The 19,470-nt window shown below is 56.4% G+C and overlaps 1 protein-coding gene across 2 annotated transcripts; it reads left to right on the top strand.

Moving 5' to 3' along the window:
- Positions 1–6,900: 6,900 nt before the first annotated feature.
- Positions 6,901–17,326, top strand: TLE5 (TLE family member 5, transcriptional modulator). 2 transcript variants are annotated; one of them, XM_029051335.1, is made up of 7 exons: positions 6,901–7,697; positions 8,574–8,671; positions 9,938–10,001; positions 11,321–11,365; positions 12,885–12,947; positions 15,144–15,218; positions 15,982–17,326. In XM_029051335.1, exons 1-7 carry the CDS (start codon positions 7,671–7,673, stop codon positions 16,201–16,203), a joined length of 594 nt encoding a protein of 197 aa, XP_028907168.1. In that variant the 5' UTR covers positions 6,901–7,670; the 3' UTR covers positions 16,204–17,326. The 2 variants fall into 2 exon arrangements, with proteins under 2 accessions (XP_028907168.1, XP_028907169.1); XM_029051336.1 differs by having other exon boundaries at positions 15,985–17,326.
- Positions 17,327–19,470: the final 2,144 nt, after the last annotated feature.

Here is a 19,470-nt window from a genome sequence, read left to right on the forward strand (position 1 = left end):
CGCTCCTGGCCTCATCCCAAACCAGGCAGAGGAGGGCGGCGGGCCACCCAGGGTGGAACGCAAAGTCAAGGTCGGCTCCTAATCAACCAAACATCCAACACCTAGGAGGTGGAGGCGACCTTGAGCCACCGGGGGAGGCTGTTCTGTCAGGAGTCGGAGGGGGTGGGGGGAAAGGAGACAGGAAAGGCTTGCAGAAAGATGGGCCTCTGAATTTTTGCTTAACAGTAATAACAATAATAATGGTATTTGTTAAGTGCTTACTACGTGCCAAGCACAGTTCTAAGCACTGGGGTAGATACAAGGTAATCAGGTTGGGCACAGTCCCTGTCCCACCTGGGGCTCACAGTCTCAACTCCCATTTTACAAATGAGGTAACTGAGGCACAGAGAAATTAAGTGATTTGCCCAAGGTCACATAGCAGACAAGCGGTAGAGCCGAGATTCTCCCCACCAGCCCAAAACCAGTAGTGTGGCCTAGTAGATAAAGCGTAGGCCTGGGAGTCAGAAGGACCTGGGTTCTAATCCCAGCTCTGCCACTTGTCTGCTGTGTGACCTTTGGCAAGTCACTTCACTTTTCTGTGTCTGTTATCTCATCTGTAAAATGGGGATTGACTATGAGCCCTATTTGGGACAGGGACTGTGTACAACCTGACTACCTTGTATCTACCCCCGTGCTTAGTACAGTTCCTGGCACATAATAAGCATTTAGCAAATACTAAAATAAAACAAAAACACAAAAAACCACCTGTCCGTTAGCCCCTCCCCAACACTAACTGCTTCCCTGAGGGCAGGGAAGGTAGTGCAGTGGCCGTGGCCCAACTCTAATCGTAGCCCCTCCCTCCCCAAGCAGTGAAAGCCAGGGTAGATCTGGACTAGGGGACTTGGCGGTGGATGGGGGAGGGGGAAATGTCCCAGATTCCTCCGGAAAACCTCCCCGGGTTCTCTTACACTCGCTCGCATTTGCACTGCTGCAGGCCATTGACTGGGCTGGGGCAGGGTTGACTAGAAAGAGCTTGTTTTAGGTTGTGGACTTCTCCTAGAGCATTATTTCAAAACCCAGACATGCCACCCCACGTCGGCACATCAGAAAGAAAAACCACAGAGGACAGACAGGGGAAGAAAACAAAACCAAACCCCAAACTACCCGATGAGAAAGCAAAAACGCGAAACCACAAGCCCAGAAGTAGAGGGAAATGAAAATAAGAGATGAGGTAGGGTGGGGGTGGGGTGGGGGGATGGGAGGAGAGCTCCTAGGAGCTGGATTGCAAGGAACTGGGAGCCAAGAGACCTTGGTTCTAGTGCCAGCTCTACCACTGGCCTGTTGTGTGACCTCAGGCAAGTCACTTAACCTCTCTGGGCCTTCGTTTCCCCATCTTTAAAAGAGAAAAATACTGCCTCTCCCAACCTCTCAGGAAGGCTGTGAGAACTTGCAAAATGAAATAACTGTTGCAAAAGCACTTTGGAAAAATAAAAGTGCTTTACAAATTAATGGTATCATAATCATTATTATTATTATTATCATTGCTATGACTGTGACCTCTCCACTGGTGAGTAATAAAAACAAAACCTTATGTTTCAGTAGCAATCTCTTCCTAAGAGCATAAAGCCCTGCTACATTTCTATCTCATTTGTCCTCAAACATTCCTAGGAGGTAGGAAGAGGAGGTGGGAATTATGCTCTTCTTTTTGCCACCAAGGAAACTGCGGCACAGAAAGGTTAGATTATTTGCCCAAGGTCACATAAGACAATAGGGGGCCATACTGAACCTTCCCCAAATCACCTCCTCCATACTTTAACCCTGCAACACAGCCCCCTCCCCTGACACACCCCTAAGGGGTCCTGAGCTGTGAGCCTAAACCACCCTCCATACAGAAATAGCAGAACGTTGGGTTAGATATGAGGAAGAACTTCCTGACAGAGAGAGAGTTTAATTAAACCTTAGTACAGGCACTTTGGAAGGTTGTGGAATCTCTCCCTCTAGAGATCCTGAGGGATATGGATCTTTACCTACTTAAAGGCAGGGGGCTAGATCAGATGACCTTTCAAGTGAGAAGAAGCATAGTCTAGAGGGAGGAAGAACAGGGATTTAAACTCCACATAAGAATCAGCCTTGAAGTGGCAAGGTGGAAAGAGCTCAGGCCTGGGAATCAGGAGACTTGGGTTCTAATCCTGGCTCTGACATTTGCCTGCTCTGTGACCTTGGGCAAGGCACTTAATTTCTCTGTCTCCTCATCTTCAGTGTTTTTAATGGTATTTGTTAAGCGCACTCTGTGTGCCAGTCACTTTACTAAGCGAGGTAGATACAAGCTAATCAGGTTGGACACAGGCCATGCAGGGCACTCACAGTCTTAATCCCCATTTTACAGAAGTTAACTGAGGTGCAGAGAAGTTAAGTGACTTGCCCAAGGTCACACAGCAGACAAGTGGCTTAGCTGGGATTAGAACCCAGGTCCTCTGACTCTCAGGCCCCGGGTTTTTCCACTAGGCCACACTCCTTCTCACATGGGGATTAAATCTCTGTTCTTCCCTATTAGTCTGTGAGCCCCGTGCAGGTCAGGGACTGCGTCTGATTTGGTAACTGTGTATCTACCCCAGCACATAGTCCAGTACTTGGCATATAGTCTATGCTTAACAAATGCTGTTATTGTTCCTTTTATTCAATCGCTTCCAACTCCAGGAAGTTTCAGTCCAAGGACCTGAGTAAAAGGATATAAGCCAAATCTCCTAGGTTGAGCCCCAGTCATGAAACCCAATGGCTAGTTTTGACTGGTGGGGGAGAAAAGAGGACTGAGATTAAAAAATCCTGTTGGTTCAACATTCACAACATCGCTAAAATCTGTCCTTTCCTCTCCATCCAAATGGCTACCATGTTAATCCAAGCATCTATCCTATCCTGCCTTGATTACTGTAACACTCTCCTTGCTGACCTCCCTGCCTCTCCCCTCTCCAATCCATACTTTACTCTGCTGCCCAGATTATTTGTCTACAAAAAACGTTCAGGCCAAGTTTCTCCACTCCTCAAGAACCTCCAGGGGTTGCCCATCCACCTCCTTACTATCGGCTTTAAAGCACTCAATCACCTTGCCCCCTCCTACCTCACCTTGCTACTCTACTAAAACCCAGCGCACACACTTCACTAATGCCACCTACTCACTGTACCTCGATCTCATCTATCTCACCACCACCCTCCCACCCACTCCTGCCTCTGGTCTGGAACGCCCTCCCTTTTCATATCCAGCAATTATTCTCCCCATCTTCAAAGTCTTATTGAAGGTACATCTCCTCCAAGAGGGCTTCCCTAAGCCCTCATCTCTTTTCCTACTCCCTCTGTGTCACTCTGACTTGTTTCCCTTATTCACCACCCCTGGCCCCAGCCCCACAGCACTTATGTACGTAACAGTAATTTATTTAGTTATTTATATTAATGTCTAGCTCCCTCGCTAGACTGTAAGCTAGTTGTGGGTAGGGAATGTGTCTATTATATGGTTATGCTGTAGTTTCCCAAGCACTTAGTACAGTGCCCAGCACACAGTAAGCGCTCAATAAATACAACTGATTGATCCCAGGGGTTCAGCAGTTCCTAGATCCCTCCCCTCAGTGGTGTTCTGTAAATCAAAAGTAAATCCTCTAGGGCTGAAGGAGTTAAATGATTTGGCTGGCTTTGAGGTTGGTGTGGAAATTCATGGACCCCAGGGAAGGTGGGAGCAGGGATGGAGGAGGGCGCTGAGAAAGGGAGGTTGTTTCCAGCTCTCACCGCCCTGCCCCTCACCTCTTGACCAAGAGTGTTTGAGAAGGGGCTGAGGGGGTTTCGAGGGCAGACGTTTGGGGCCACTGGCTTCCCTAAGGACCTGGAGCCTATCATTTAACTTCACTGCACAGTTGCTGAGTGCTGGGACATTTCCCTTGGCCCTGGGACCTAAACAATTAAAAAAAGGGAGTTTTTTCAGCAGGAAGTATGTAACCCACCTCAGAGTTTCCCCTGCCCCCCAACATACCTAAAGTGGTTTGAGCCCATTTAGATGGTTGAGGATGGAAGTGGGTTTAACTTCCTTCCAAGCGGTCAGTGTTTTTCCCCTAACCAGGGCCCTGCCTTGGGGATGTTGAGAGAAAAAGCGTTGGGGGGGGGGGGGGGAGAAGCCCAACAGGAGAGTTCAAATCCCACTTCTTCACACATCCCTCCCCAGTCTCCCCCAGGTTGAGCTCAGCAGACAGGAAAAACCTGACTTCCTGGTTACCTTGATTCTAGAACCCAGCTTTCTGTTAAACTGACCAGGGGACCACTTAAAACCAATCATCAACCACAACGAGGTTTTATAGGATCTTAATATATTACCATTTTCTCTTCTATTAATCCCATTTATATCCCCCTGTTAACATTTAGGAGCTGTTTGAACATATCAGGCACGTTCCATTCTGCAGAGACCACAGGCTGTTAAATGCTTGGATTTCCCTTCCCCTCTTTGAACTAGGAAGTTTGGGGCTGGGTTGTGAGTTGAGGTCCCACCTACATCTTTGGCCTGGGACGTTACAGTCGCTGAGGGTGCCTCCCATCAGTTATGACGGACGAGCTCAGTACTGAGACTTCGGGACGGAGAACCTACACTGAGGAGTTGAGTCTATAGTGGTTTGTGCAGTCCCGCATGTGCTCTCTCCCGTCCCTGCCGGTCGTGTTTCTGCCAGGGCCTGGGGTGCAGCGAGCGAGTCGGCGGGCAAGGATGCAGCACGTGGCAAAGGGCACACAAAGACATCTCATACAGAGTCCCCACTAACGGCCCAAGCGACTGCAGCATGGTGGAGGAAGACGGGCAGCTGCCTTGGTAGCCGCCGAGGTCTCTGCCCTCCACATCGGCCAGCCACTTTTCACGATTCCTGCTGAACCTGTACACCTCACGGGGCGCCTTAGGTGGTTTTTTGGTCAGAGGCCTTCACCCCTGATGGCCCAGCCCCAACAGGCAGGACCGGGACTAGGACCCAAAGCCTGGCTCTTTCCAGGGGCCGGAGAGCAGCTGGTAAGGACCCAGACGTGGGGCTATCCAGAAAGCAGTGAGGACGCTCATCCCTAGATCACTGGAGTATGAGTACACTGGAGGATTGATTTCAGAGCCTTCAAAGTGGAGCAGTTCTGAAAATATCTGGACTTTCATATTCTGGGCTTAGAGCACGTGAGTGGGGAATTTTGCTACTACTGTGCATGCTCTAACCCTAGAACGACAAGGTCCAGGAGCACCTGGGATATGGAGCAGCATGGCTCGGTGGAAAGAGCCCGGGCTTGGGAGTCAGAGGTCATGGGTTCTGATCCCGGCTCTGCCACTTGTCAGCTGTGTGTCCTTGGGCAAGTCACTTAACTTCTCTGTGCCTCAGTTCCCTCATCTGTAAAATGGGGATTCAGACTGTGAGCCTCACGTGGGACAACCTGATTAAACTGTATCTACCCCAGCGCTTAGAACAGTGCTGGGGACATAGGAAGCACCTAACAAATACCTACATTATTATGGTTATGAAGGGTACTCTGGCACTCCCCATCCCCTCACTCTCAAATTGGCTGTACTCCCAGGGACAGGGAGACTGGGACCTCCTGCTCTGTCAATCCATCCCTAAATCCAAAGGGGACTGGACCTCAGCAGAGGCTGCCCAGGAGAACACACAGGCAGGGTCAGTTGGACCACAGGGAAACTGGTCCCTGACCTTGAGAGAGGACCCCTACAAGGAATCCCTCCTCTCAATGATATTTACTGAGTACTTACTGTGTGCAGAACACTAGACAAAGCACCAGGGAGAGTACAACAATAGACTTTTGGCAGATGCTATCCCAACCCACGAGGAGCTTAAGGTCTACAAGGGGAGGCTGAGCTTCAAATAAATTACAGATAGAGGAAAGAGTAAAGTATAAGGATATGGACATGAGTGCTGTGGGGCCGGGGTGAGCATCGAAGCGTTTAAGGGGTCCACAGCCAAGTGCATAGATGAAGCAGAGGGGAGGGCAGACAGGGGAAATGAGGGCTTAGTCAGGGAAGGCCTCTTGGAGAAGATGTGATTTTAGGAGGGGTTTAAAGGCAGGAAGAGTGTCAGATATAAAGAGGGAGGGAAAGGGAGGGAGAGTTCCAGGCCCTGGGGAGGACGTGGGCAAGGGGTCAGTGGTGGGATAGATGAGATGGAGGTATAGAGAGTAAATTGGTGTTAGAGACGTCAAGTGTGTGGATTGGGTCTCTACACAGCCCCCCAGCCACACCCTTGCTCCCCAAATCAGGCTTTGGAGGCTTTCCAGGGCACGAGGGGGCCATCTGCTAATTTCCTCCAACCTCTGATTCTATATATCACGGGACCCAGCGGCCGCTGCCTGCAACGTTTCCTACAGGGAGCCCACTTGGTACCATTTTAATTTGTAACCCAGACCCAAATGATATATCGAGAGGCCCTGGCGGAGGAATAAATTAGAGCACACCGAGGCCTCGGTGAATAGAGGCCAAACGCTTTCTTCACGCTGGTGGCTCCGGAAACCACAATGGGGGGGGGGGGGGGGGAAGCGCGACGGCCCTGTTCAACAAGGACCTGGGGGAGACAGATCAAACCCACCTTGGCTGGGAGGGGAAGGGGACTGTCAAGACCTAGAGAGAGACAGGCAATGTGATCGAGAGAGAGCTGGGAATCCCATAGCTTATCAAGATCAAGTTTAGGGGAGAGGGAGGAGGTGCTGATCCCCAGGGGAGAAAATGGATTAGCAGCTGTGGAGGCCGAGATCGAGGAAGAACCAGGGGAAAGGGGGGAGGAGAGGGGAGGGGGTCAGCTCGGGAGAGAGAGAGAGAGGGCGATGCAATGACCAAATTCCAGGGAGGGGAGGAGAATCCAGGCCGGGGGAGGGAGGGCGGCGACTGCAGAGCCCGGGGAGGTGGAGAGAAAATTGCAACAGTCCAGGCGAGCAGGGGGGAGGAGGCAAGGAAGGAAGGAAGATGTAAAGGGAAAGGGTGTGAGCATTCCACAGTGGAGGGAACAGCGCGAGACCCGATCTGGGAGAAAAGAGAGGGCGGGGGGAGGGGGAGGCAACGGCGGAGCCGAATCCGAATCCGGGCCGCGAGTTGCATCAAAACCCCGCAGCCCCACGCCACCCCCGCACGCACGCACACGGTCCGGGGAGGGAGATGCAGCGGCAGAAGCAACAGCAGCAGCAGGTGGTGCTAATCAGCCGCAGGACAGGAGCCTGCAGCCGCCATTAAACAATAGGAGCAGCCGCCGCCGCCGCAGCAGTAGCAGGCAGGGAGCCGGAGTCACTGGCCGCGGCCGAGGGAGAACCAGCCGAGCTTCGGGAGCAGCCCGAGCTCGGACTGGGGGGCTGCGTGAGGGGACAGGGAGGAAGAAGGGAAGGTGGATAGGCAAGGAGGAGAAGCCGCGGCAGCCGCAATCGTCGTCGTCGTCGTCGTCGTCGCCGCCGGGAGCCGCACCGCCCCGTGAGCTGCGCCGAGACCGGCACGCAGGCAGCGGCTGAGCCCGGCCGACCGAGGCGGAGCGCAGCCAAGGGGCCCGAGAAGCGGAGGGCGGGGGGCGGTCGCCGAACCCGGCCAGTGGCCGCCGCAGCAGCAGCAGCAGCAGCTGCAAGAGGAAGAGAAGGAGGCGCCGTCGCCGCCGTTGCTGCAGCTGCTTACCAGATCGTCGCCCTCCCCCACATCCACGAGTGACATGATGTTTCCACAAAGCAGGCACTCGGTAAGGAGGCTTGGGGGGGGGGCGGCTATAACGCGTCGACCCCCGCCCCCGGTGGGAATGCGGCGAAGACTGAGCAGAGAGGCTGTGGGTGCGGAAAGGGAGGGTAAAAATAAAAAATTTTAAACCCACAAAGCACGCCCCAAACTGAAGTAGGCCATCCTTCCCTACCCCCCCCCCCCCCGCGCAAGTACTTCTGTCTCTAGAGCTGGAGGGAGGCGCGCTGCAATGGGAGGTTGGGGGGGGTGCAGTATGGCGAGGGAGAGTTGCACGGTTATAAGGCGCTCTCCCTCCCCCCCGTCTCGGGGGGGGGGGGACGATGGGGGCTAGCGATATCCAGGTTGGAGGGAGAAGTGTGTCTGTGTATAGGGCTGGGGGGTAAATATCAGCTGACGGGCGGCCCAGGCCGGCCGAGCCCTGGAAGCCCCCGGGGGCGGAGGAGAGGCGAAGGCGAAACTGCAGTCGCCGCCGCCGCCGCCTCCCGAGCCGGGAGCCCGAACCTAGGCAAGCGCGGTGCGGGGGGGAAGGGGTTGGTTGGCAGCGGTGGGGTTGGCGTCTGCGGGGGTTGATTCTAGCCGACAGCCTGTTTTCCCTCTGTCAATAAAATGGAAGCTGTTTCCGTAAGGCCCTGGGGACCGTCGGATCACACTCTCTCCTTCCTCTCCCTCCCTTCCCCCCATTGCACTTCTCTCGAGAGCCCGCCCCCCTGCCCTTGCCCCTGCCTGAGCTCTTCGATTCCTCCAGAGGTGTGAAGGAGCTTTCCTCTGATAAAGTCAGCCTTCCCCATCCCCAAACCCTGCGGAGCTGAGACAGAAATGCCGGGTGAGTCCATCTTGGCTTGAGGCATGTCATATCCATTTCCCTCTGTCCCCTTCAAAGGGCTCTTCTCACCTGCCGCAGCAGCTCAAGTTCACCACCTCCGACTCCTGTGACCGAATCAAAGATGAGTTTCAGCTCCTGCAGGCACAGTACCATAGGTGAGTTTGGGGGTACCGAGTGCCCTTCCCTCCCCTTCTCAACGTTCCCATGCCAACCAGACAAGCCTCACCTCTCCCCATGCCTTTGGTTTTTTTTTTTTTTTTCCGTATAGCTTAACACCTTTGACCCCTGGTAAACAGTGGCCCTGTTGGCTGGGGTGGAGAGAAACCTCCATCTGGGGCTGACGACAGGCTCTTGGACCACGCCAAGGGTGTGTTCCTCCTCCAGACCCATCAGAACCCCAGTTCCGGGCCCTCCATCTCCAAAGGCTCCCTCTTGGGCACTGCTCGACTGTGCAGTTCAGCCATCTGACCCTGATAATCTCCTGCCTCTGGTTCCCGAGGGACTTGTTCCAACCAGCAGGGGCTTTCTCAGGGACGCTCCCACCCTCAGGTTTCGGGTTCTCCCAGGTGGGGGAACAAGGCCGGCCTGCCTCCCACTGGCAGAGGAGGGTGTGGCAGGGACCCATGGAGGTCAGAGGTTCCTGGAAGAAGATTTGGGAGGGTGGTGAGGTCCTTGGGGAAGGCTCAGGCGCTCCCGGGACAACGGGGGAGGTAGGGATTGTGACCATGAAACACCTTTTCCATCCACCTTTTCCGCCCCCCAATCCTATCCCAAACCAGGTCAATGTGAGTAAATGTAAATCTCCTTGTGTGCGGAGAAATCAGAAACACTGGGCACACACTTGCTGCCGTCCCGGCTTCTGGAATCACCTGCTTTATTGTGTTTAAGCAGATTGTGGTAGAAAATGCCCCCACCTCTTGGGGTGTTTCCACTACCAGGAAATTGACAAGCAATCGTTGCTTTCCAGAAGTGTGGTGGACTTTTTTTTTAATATCTTTCCTAGAAGGAGTTTATATGGAGGCTCCGTCAGTCTCCCAGCACTAGATAATGGCTCCGGAGGGAACTGGGTCATGGGGCGGGGGGGATAGGTAACACATACGTGTGTGCGTGCACGTGTGTGTGCATGCACTCATACACTGCCGGGACACTCACTTGAGTCTCTGCAAACTCTCTGCCTGGTCTTGGGGAGGCGTGACACGTCTCTGGCTCTGGACAACATAGATTTAAAAACGAAACTGGAGAGAGGGATGGATCGTAGGCAGAGGCTTGAGGGTGGTGAAGGCTCTGGAACCTCCTTGGCATTCCCCAGGTGGTTCTCCCCTGCCTCCCAGTCGACCTGCTTCTCTGTTCCCACTTGCCCCCTGCTGATCCCGCTTTCCCACAACACCCCGCACCCTGTGGACCCTTTTTTTGTTTTCCAGCTTGAAGTTGGAGTGTGACAAGCTGGCCAGCGAGAAATCGGAAATGCAGCGTCACTATGTCATGGTATGCTCCCATTCCTCCCAACTGCCCCAAGGGGATGTAAAGGGCTTGGACTTGAGGGGGCGTGTGGGCAGTGTCCCTCCCTGCCTTCATGTCACAAGGAGCAGAGTCGTTTGCCCACATTTCCCAAGGTGGGACATATATTGTAAATCAACCTGCAGCTCTCGGGGTGGACAAGGGCGGGTAGGTGAGGGTGGGGAGGGCAGAGGGCTTTGAACAGAGCTCTGAGCATCTGGCCCTGGCCAGAGTGACCCGATGAGCTTAAAACCAACCTGTTTCTGGGAGACGGGACAAGGCAATCGGGCCCAGAAATGCCTGGGCTTTAGAGAGTGGCAGGGGTTGGGGTGGAGATTGAAAACAAACCCAAACCCTCACACCCTGGCTGACGCTCTGGACACTGCCACTCGGCTCCGGGCAGCAGGGCGGGTGCCAAGCTTTCAAACCGCTGAACGACAGGGCTGGGAAAGCAGCTGCCAACCAACCCACAAGCCAGAGCCCGGCCGCCAGGACCAGCCCCGATCAACCATTTCAGACCTCGTGGGTGGTGAGGCCGGCACCCGCTGGGAGCGCATCTTGGCAGTGCCAGGCTGGTTGGCTAGCCGTCTTTTCCCTTTCTGCCTTTTCACTTGCCTGCCCAGCTTGGTTTTACTCTTTCTGCCCAAAACTGCTCTGCTCCTTCAGGGTCAGAGAGGGCAGAGCAATGAGTTTTTCGACCGGGCTCTGAGCTGCCCTGAGACGTCATCCGGTTGGTTGATTTCCCTCATCCCGATGGGAGAGCCCAGTTTGGCTACTGGGCATGAGGAGCCCTGCCAGGATAGGGAGGGAATGCCAGGATGGGCCTGGTGGCTTGTCCTGTGTCTGGCTGGCACAAGGACCTGGAGGCCTTGTCTAAATCTGAACATCAGAAGGGAAATGGGTTTGGGTGTCTCCGCCCACCCTGGCAGGGAGAGGGTTGCTGGGGCCAGGTTCTGGCAGAATGTTCCCCGGGGGTAAAAAACCATAAAGCTGTGGCCCTCCCTAGCCCTGGTTTGGAGGGGCTGAAAAAATTGGGGACAGGGAGCAAGGGGGCAGGAGGGGATGCCCCAGGGGCAATGGTTCTCTGCAGTGAGGCAGAGCAGGCTGCTTGGCACAGCACTGGTCGGGTGGGCGGGGGGGGGGGAACCCCAGGGCACTGCCACCTGCGTGGAGAGTCTGGCAAGGTGCTCTGAGCGGTTGGAGCGCTGACTAACCGTCTCCCTCCCCGCCCCCCTCCTCATACTGAGCTGTTTCCTCCTTGTTGTTTCTCTCTCTCTCTCTCCCCTCCCCACCCTCCCCCCTTTCAGTACTATGAGATGTCCTACGGCCTCAATATTGAAATGCACAAACAGGTAAGATCTGGTTTTGGGTCTCACCCGCCTTTGGCAGGTACAAACCGCACTCCCTGGCAGGCTCCCCCGGGCGAGACTCCTCTTAAGCCCTCCGCCCTCTTTGCCGGTTGTTACTGCCGCTGGCTTTTTGTTCTCAGTTTCTTGCCACCCTTTGTGTAGGGACTCTGTGGGAAGCCCATGACACCCCCACACACACCCTTTCTCCTCTTCCTCCTCCTCTCCACTGGAGGTGGAAACTCTAAGTGGCCTCCTCCCCCACTCATCACCTCTCCCTTTTGTTTGCTCTAAAATGGCCCCTTGTCTAAATACACCAAGGTGAGAGGCAGTGGAATTGGTGAAAGCAGGGAGGGAGAGCGAGTCATCTTAAGTCAGGCTGATTTCCATGGGATGGGTTGAGACATGGGATGGAAGTGAGACTGAATAAATGCCCATTCCCCAGGGCACAGCCAGGCCTGGGGGCCTTGGCCAGGCTTGACTCCTGGTTTGGGGCTGAGGGAGAAGACGAAATGAAGCAGAGCTTACACTGCTCTACAGTCCACCGGACAGCCAGCTGGGGAGGAAGGGGATGGGGTCCATCTGGAGACAAGCTATGGAGGGAGCCAGGAATTCTGGGAGAAACCCCGGGGCTGACGTCTCTGTCCTTGACACTGCTGGCTGGCATGGAGCACGGTCTTCTTGCCACCTAGCTAGGTAGGCCAACTCCCTGCCTCTCCCTCCCTAGAGTCACAGGCTCCTACCTGCTGGCTTCAGAACCCTTCCCCTGCCCCAGTTTTGCCCAGGGCCTGTTCTCATCCATTAGGATAGGCCCCTCCCGAGAGAGTCGCGTTAGGAGAACACTGAAAACCTCTTTAGGAGAGCCCGGGGACTGAGCCAGCCAGATTTCATTTTGGAATCTGATCTTCTGTCTCCGGGGTGGAAAGTGGGGAGGGGTGGCGGACTTGGGGAGAGGGCTCCTTCCTGATGGGTCGGTGAGCATTTGGAGCCTGAGGTGCCCAGCCTGCTCCTCACACAGGGGTAGGGGAGCGGGAAGTGGGGGAACCGCTGCAAGGAAGGTCAGAGACCAAATTAGCATCCAGTTCTGAACCTCTTACATAATTCAACATTGCTCAACCTGGTTTCTAATAAATTTCAGTCCTATCACTCCCCCACTTCCTTTATTAAATGAATATTTGAGTACCCCAGAGAGAATTTTGAGGAGTTGTTCTCGGTGCAGGAGGATTTATGGAATTTCTCGTGTTTTCTCTCCATCTCTACTCTCCTCAGCCTCCCCAGCTCCCTTGGACCACCAGGGTGAGGGAGTCGAGTGGCCCTCCCCACCCCACCCCCATCCCCAGGGTTGGGGGTTGGGGAGGGGCATGAGGGGAGAGGGAGTTTTCTGAGGCCATCCCAGTATTGATTGGGGTCATTTATCTGCAAACCGCGGCCCGCCCCCCCCACCCAAGGAAAAGCCATTCAATTTCACCTGGTTTTTGCTTTTTTTTTTTGTTTTGTTTTGTTTTTTTTCATTTTTTCCTTTCAGGCTGAAATTGTCAAGCGGCTCAACGGTATCTGTGCTCAAGTCTTGCCTTATCTGTCGCAAGAGGTACAGCCAGCCGAGCGGGGGGCTGTCTTGGGGGTGGGGGAGACGGGAGGGCCAGGGTGGGGACCGAACGACTCTTCCCGAACGGGGCGGGGACCAGTCAAGACTTGGGGATACATCCTGCCCCCAGCCCCACATTTGGCCTAAGCCAGTGAACGCCCCTTTGTTCTGAGCCCAGGCACCAGGATCTGGACTCCTCTCCCGCCTTCTCCCAGGGTGCCGCTGCTGCTGCCGCTGCCGCTGCCGCCCGCCGCTCTGAGGAATCGCCAAAGTATCACGGCAGCTAATTAGGGGATGGAAGCCCATAAAGTTCTCTGCCCGCGGCTGTACCTCTAAGATCACACCCCCTCTGCTCAGCTAATGGAGTCGGATGGATTTTTTTGGCCTCTTCAAAGGATTATCAAGACTCGGGGGAGGGTGGCCAGGGAGGGGCCTTCTGCTTTCCTCCTCCCCTCCCTCCCCCAGCCCTACAAGTCAAGAGTGGAGTGACACAGAGACGGGAACACGGCAGGAAGCTGGGATTGGGGTGAACACCCCCACAGCCCCCCCCACGTACACCTCCCACTGGCACACTGACTTGACCCGGCCTACGAGACCTGAGATGAAGCTTCGGGAGACAAGATGGAAGAGGAATCGGAAGCAGCCGGTCATATCCGAGAGCATCGGACTCGGCGTTTCCGCCCTGGACGGACCCCAAGGGGATGGAACGCTTAACAACGATGTTTGTTTCTTTCTCGTCACCACGGGCAGGCGGGCCTGCTGTTGGAAAGGGCCTGGCGCATCCTCCCCCTCCTGCTCTCTGTCTGCAGCATTCAGCTCGAGGGAGGAAAACCCCAAGATCAGACTGCCATCATGCTACCAAGAATTTACAGACCTTGGGATGAAATCTTCAGGAGCACATGAATTCTCGGACGTTGGTCTTGTGAAGCATATAGGCTGATGTGCGGAAAGCCACCCCGCATGCGGCTAGCTCTGGAGTGGAGCAGGGTCACCAGGCGCAAGGAGCCCCTTACCTGCTCCACCCCACGGCTATGGGTGCCCCCCTCCCCGTTTTCTCCCCCTCAACCCCCCACCCCGAGACTGGGAATGGATGAGTTGAGCAGGTTGGCCCTCGGCCCCCCTGCTCCCCCACTTTCCTTCTGGGGGAAGGACTTGTGGGGACTAGACTGGTCCTCTTCCCTGCGCATCCAGGAAAGACAACGCGGCAGCTGGGTCACGGCCCGCCAGCCCCACGGGTCACCTATCGGCACCGCCGGCCCCCGCGAGGGCGGTGGAGGAAGACGAGCTCTGGCCTGGTGCAGTGGTTTTGCCTTCCAAGCCTAAGTGAATCATTTTATATTTAGAAGTCAGACGCCTGGAAGATTGGTGCTTCCCCCGCCCCCCCACCTTCCATTCCCCCCACCTTCACCAACCTGAAAAATCTTTTAAGATGCAGCTGCTGACTCCTTGGGAACCCAAGCCACCACCCCACTCTAAGTAGAAGCAGGTTCCTGGAGGGGAGTGGAGGCTACCCACAGCACCCACCCCCACCCCCACTCCCAGAATCCTCTCTTCTCCTGAGCAGGGAGGTTCTTGGGCCTTGCCTTAGAGAGGCAGAGGGGGAGTCTTAGGATGTGACTCCCCCTCTGCCCTCTTCCCCCCCCCCCCCGCCCACCAACCGCCACACCCACACGTTCTCTTCCCCTGCCCCCCCCCCCATGCCCAGGATTTCAGGAGTAGGGAGGATTAGAGCTTCCCACCCCATCTCCTGAGGAGTCATCAAATTGGATGGCTGTCCTGTCAGTCTTCTTCCCTGGCAAGTTGGGGCAGGAGAGAAGGGGGATGACGAGGAGTCTCTGGACTCTGGTGGATGTCCCCGTCACCCCCTTCCCCCTGCCTCCACACCAGGCCCGTCTGCTCCTTGGGCCAGGCAGACGGCAACGGCATCTGGAAGAGATGCCCCTCTGTGGAGCCCGCTCCCCAGTAGAAGGAGGGGATATGTCGGGTATGGGGGGAGGGAGGGGGGAACTCTTCCTCCAAAAGCAGGCATTGACCTGGAGGACGACAGAGGGCCCACTGGCCCGCAGCCACCATCCCTTGCCCCCACAGCCACCCCCAGGCTTGGGTTGAGTCATCTCCTCCCAGCTGAAGCTGCTGATTTTTTCAGCCTTGTCATTCCAGTACCTTAACCCACCACCCTCTCTGGGTCTCTCTCTCCAGCACCAGCAGCAGGTACTGGGCGCCATCGAGCGGGCCAAGCAGGTGACGGCTCCAGAGCTGAACTCCATCATCCGCGTACGTGACTCACGTTTAAGCAGAGGGTGGGGTAGGGGGGCACGAGAAGGGGGAAAACGTGACCCAGCTGCTGGAAGGAGCCAGTGTCTGCCAAGGCCCTAGACCCTTTTGCTCTCCCCTCCCCTCCGCCCCCCCCCACCACTGGGGGGCAGGGCCCGGGCAGTGATCTATCTGGTCACGGGCAGGCGCGTCGGCCGCAGGCGGCGGGCGCCATTGGCCCTGTGACTGGGCCCCCCACGGGGAGCCCCGATCCTGCTGGCTGCCCCTCCTCGCAGGGGAGCAGAGGTCACCGTCTGCCTTCTCCGCCTCTCTCGCCTCTCCCCACCTACCTGCCCCTGGCTCCCCTCCCCTCTCCCCCACCTCCTCCCACAGGCTGGGACAGGAGCTGGAACAAAGTGCAGCTACTGTTTCAGTCTAGTGGGGGTGGGAGGGGGGTGGGGAGGGGCAGAAAAGGCTTAGGGCGCAGGCAGCCCTGGTGGGAGGTTGGGGTTGCGGGGGGGGGAGGGGAGTGTGGACCAATCCGCATCCCCTCACCCCCCCTCCTCCCACACCCCCTACTCGGACCGCCATGTTGGGGCAACCTGTTTCCCCAGGGTCCTTGGCCCTGAGTGTCTGCTGGGGGTCAGCCTGGAGCCCGTACTTCCCTGCGCCGCCCTGCCCCGCCTTGGGGCTCCGCCTGCCCGTTGTTGGGGGTATCGCCCGAGGGCCTCTTCCAGGTGATAAATCTCCCCCGCACCTGTCGCCGTCTCTTCCTTCTCTACAGCAGCAGCTTCAAGCTCACCAGCTCTCGCAGCTCCAGGCTCTGGCTCTGCCGCTGACCCCACTGCCCGTCGGCCTGCAGCCCCCGTCCCTCCCGGCCGTCAGTGCCGGCACCGGGCTCCTCTCCCTGTCGGCCCTGGGCTCCCAGGCCCACCTCTCCAAGGAGGACAAGAACGGGCATGACGCGGACGCCCACGCTGACGACGACGGCGACAAGTCGGATTAAAAGCCAGGGCCGGGGCAGGGGGCAGAGGGGAGAGTGGATCAGGCAGAGACGCAGGGGCGCCGGGGCCACTACTCGGTCACCACCGCCCAACTGCGCTAGTATTTATGGTAGCAGGCAAGCAAGCCTGGGTTTTGAGCACAGGTAGTCTCCTCTCATCTACCCTGCCTCGCTTACATGGAGCAACCTCCACCCCTTCACCCTCCCGCCCCCCCCCCCCCCTCCCACTCCCCTCCTCCTTCCCCTTTATGGCAAGTCCTAGGCCAGGACCCAGCCAGATCACAATGGAACACAAAAGCCTGTCTGCTCCAAGCTCCCTGAAGCCTACTGCTGCCTTCCCCTCTCCTTCCCTGGCCACATTTTTCCCCAAGCCCCTACTGGACCTCCCTTTCCCCTCCCCAGCTGCCCAGTCTGTGGAGAACCTGGCCCTCCAACACAGCAGTTCCCAGGTCCCAGTGGGCACTGCATGCCATCACAAGGGTCACCCCCACCCCCACCCCCGGCCCGCCTGATGTTTCCCTATTAAAAAAAAACAAACAAAAAAAACCCAGGCGGTTGCTCTGCCTGCTCCCCTTCTCCCCACCCCAGCTTCTGTCGTTAGAGCCAACTCTTGGCCTTCCCAGCACGCATCCTTTCCCGGGGCCCCGTCTCGCACCTTGCTACCTGCATGGGTCTCCCGCCAGGGCCAGAGCTAGCGCTGTGGGTGCCCAGCTGGCTTCCCTAAGAACCCCCGAGCTCTATAGAAGGGGGCAGTGGCAACCTTTTCCGTTGTAAACTCGTCTAGCTGGGGAGGCAGAGGAGTCGGGGTTTGGGGGAGGAGGGCAGCGGAGTGGATCTGGATCTGGCTTGGATTTCTCCCTCCTCCCTCTTCCTCTCCTCCCCCTACTTCCCCAATAAAGATGAGGATACTGCAGCTTTCTCTGTTTTTCTTTCAGTGCGCTAGCCTGTCTTAAAAAAGAAAAAAAAACGAAAAAAAACTTGTGTTTGTATATAGTCCTTTAGACGATCTTGTTTGCTTTTTGTGTTTTAATCATTTGACCTATACTAAAGAGGAACTGAAGATGCTGTATTGAGGATGTACTAGCTGTGCCTTTCAAATAAAGAAGTAAGAAGGTTGGTTTAAACAGCTCCGCCTCCTGCTGTCCTCCCTTAACTGCTCCGTGGGCCCCCTGCACCCTCCCCGCCTCCTCTCTCCACCCCGTCCCCCCAACCCCCCACCCCAATTCCCTCTAGAGCCAGAGAGAGAGAAGAGGCTCGGAGAGGTCAAGTGGCTTGGTGTAGGTCACATTGCTCACTGGGGACAGGAGAGGAGCCTCGGGGCCTTCTGCCTCCCTTGCCGGGTGTATGTTTACCGTCACGGTGCAAGTGCATTATGGGCCTGGTGGCCACACAAGGTCCTCTGGTTCAATCCGGGGAACCGTGAGAGGGTCAGGGCTGGTCCGTTCTTGCCCCTACCCCTAAGGCAGTGACGATTTTGTGATCCCAATTCTAGGGTGCCCTGATTGCTCTGTCACTCTGCAGCCCTCGCCACTAGTTTCTTGGCTAAGGCCAGCTGGGCAAAGGAAGGAAGCAGCTGGGGGCTGCAGTGAGTGCTCGGTGCAGTGGTGAGGCCTGGGGCAGGGGCACTGGCCTGGGGAGGAAGAAGAGAGGGCTTCTGGAGTGTGGCACGGGGCTGCTCCCCCTGGTGGTGTGAGCCCATGGCACATGCCCACCTAGCCCTGCTCTTCACACGGCCTCCTTCCCCCACCGCCCCCCAACCCTGGGACCTTCTGCACCTCTCTTCTTTGCCCTGCTCAGGAAGGGAGAGATGGGCGGGGGCGGGGGAGACCATCTCCCAGGTCCCTGCGCCTTCAGGCCCAAGCATGTGTCCAAGTCCACATTCCCGGGCCCCCCAGCCCAGGGAATTTGCTTTCAGCGGCTGTTACCCTCCCTCTCCCGGCCGGTATTCTGGCTCCGGCGTAATCAGGAAACTATGCGTTTGTCCCTCTGAGCACACAGGCGGATTTGGTCGGGGCGGATTCCGGAACCCGCTGCTTCCTGGCTCTGGGGGTGGGAGAGAGATGGGCAGAGTGGGGTCCGGGCGTGGGAGCGGGGGGTCCTGGGGCTGATTGAATCTCGGCCAGCGGGAAAGAACACGCTGCTGTCTGTGCCTTCGGACGGAAATAGCTCAGCCCTAGCTCTGGCCTTCCGAGTTCTTGGCTGCTGTTGTCCTGTGTTGAACTAGCACCTGTTCTCTGAGAAGCCCCAAGTACTGACCTCATTCGTCCCCACCCAAAGATTGGAAATGGTCTCTGCCCCTATCCCACAGAGGGGAAAATGGACATCTGGAGGGGCTGGAGGAGGGGTGTTTGTCTCCAGATTCTCCTAGCGAGTCTGGGAGCGGTGGGAAGGAGGCTCTGGCCCTTACTGACCAGTCTGGTCCAAGCCCTCGTCACCCCCCGACCGGATTACTGATTGCAGCAGCCTCCTTCTCAGCCTCTCTGCCTCCAGCCTCCCCCGTCATGGGTCAGTCCTGCACACAGCTGCCCGGACCAACTCAAACATCAGTCAAGAGCCCATCGTCTCCCCCCGTGACCCAGTGGCTCCCCCTGCTTCCCAAAAAGAACAGAAACCCCTGACTGTCCTCCGGTTTCCAGACCGTCCTGCTGCTGGCTCCCTCTCACCCAGCGCTCTCTCGCTCCTGCCCCACCCCAGCTCCCGCTCTTCCCTTGGCCCAAGAAAAACTAACAGTCACTCGTCTGTGACACTCCCACCTCCGACCCCCTGCTCAAGCCTTTCCCCCTGCCAGTAGCTTCCTCTCAAAGCTTCCCTCCTTCGCAGCCTAAGTGCTTACTGCCTCCAGGAGGCCATTCCTAGCAGGCCCTCCGCTTCCCTGCCCTTGGCATTCCATCAGCCATCTCAGAACTCACGGGTCCATCAGTCAATTCACTATTTAATGAATTTGGTTTCTAGCATTTGCTCTTACTTTTCAATCCATTGCATATTTGGTGATTTCTGTCTGCTTGTAGAGCTTGTGCTAGTAGTGGGAGGAGGAGGAAGAGGAGCAGAAGCAGCATGGCCTAGCGGCAAGAGCACGGGCTTGGGAGTCAGAGGACATGCGTTCTAATCCCGCCTCTGCCACCTGTCTGCTGTGGGACCTTAGGCAAATCACTTCACTTCTCTGTGCCTCAGTTACCTCATCTGTAAAATGGGGATAAAGACTGTGAGCTCCACATAGGACAAGCTGAATACCTTGTATCCACCCTGTGCTTAGAATAGTGCTTGGCAGGT

The sequence above is a fragment of the Ornithorhynchus anatinus genome, chromosome X1 (genome assembly GCF_004115215.2).
Source record: "Ornithorhynchus anatinus isolate Pmale09 chromosome X1, mOrnAna1.pri.v4, whole genome shotgun sequence".
Lineage (NCBI taxonomy): Eukaryota > Metazoa > Chordata > Mammalia > Monotremata > Ornithorhynchidae > Ornithorhynchus > Ornithorhynchus anatinus.

Coding starts and splice junctions, on each gene's coding strand:
- TLE5 (XM_029051335.1), top strand. CDS start 7,671: ATGATGTTTCCACAAAGCAGGCACTCG. Junction 11,366..12,884: donor ATATTGAAATGCACAAACAG/GTAAGATCTGGT, acceptor TTTTCCTTTCAG/GCTGAAATTGTCAAGCGGCT. Junction 12,948..15,143: donor TGCCTTATCTGTCGCAAGAG/GTACAGCCAGCC, acceptor CTCTCTCTCCAG/CACCAGCAGCAGGTACTGGG.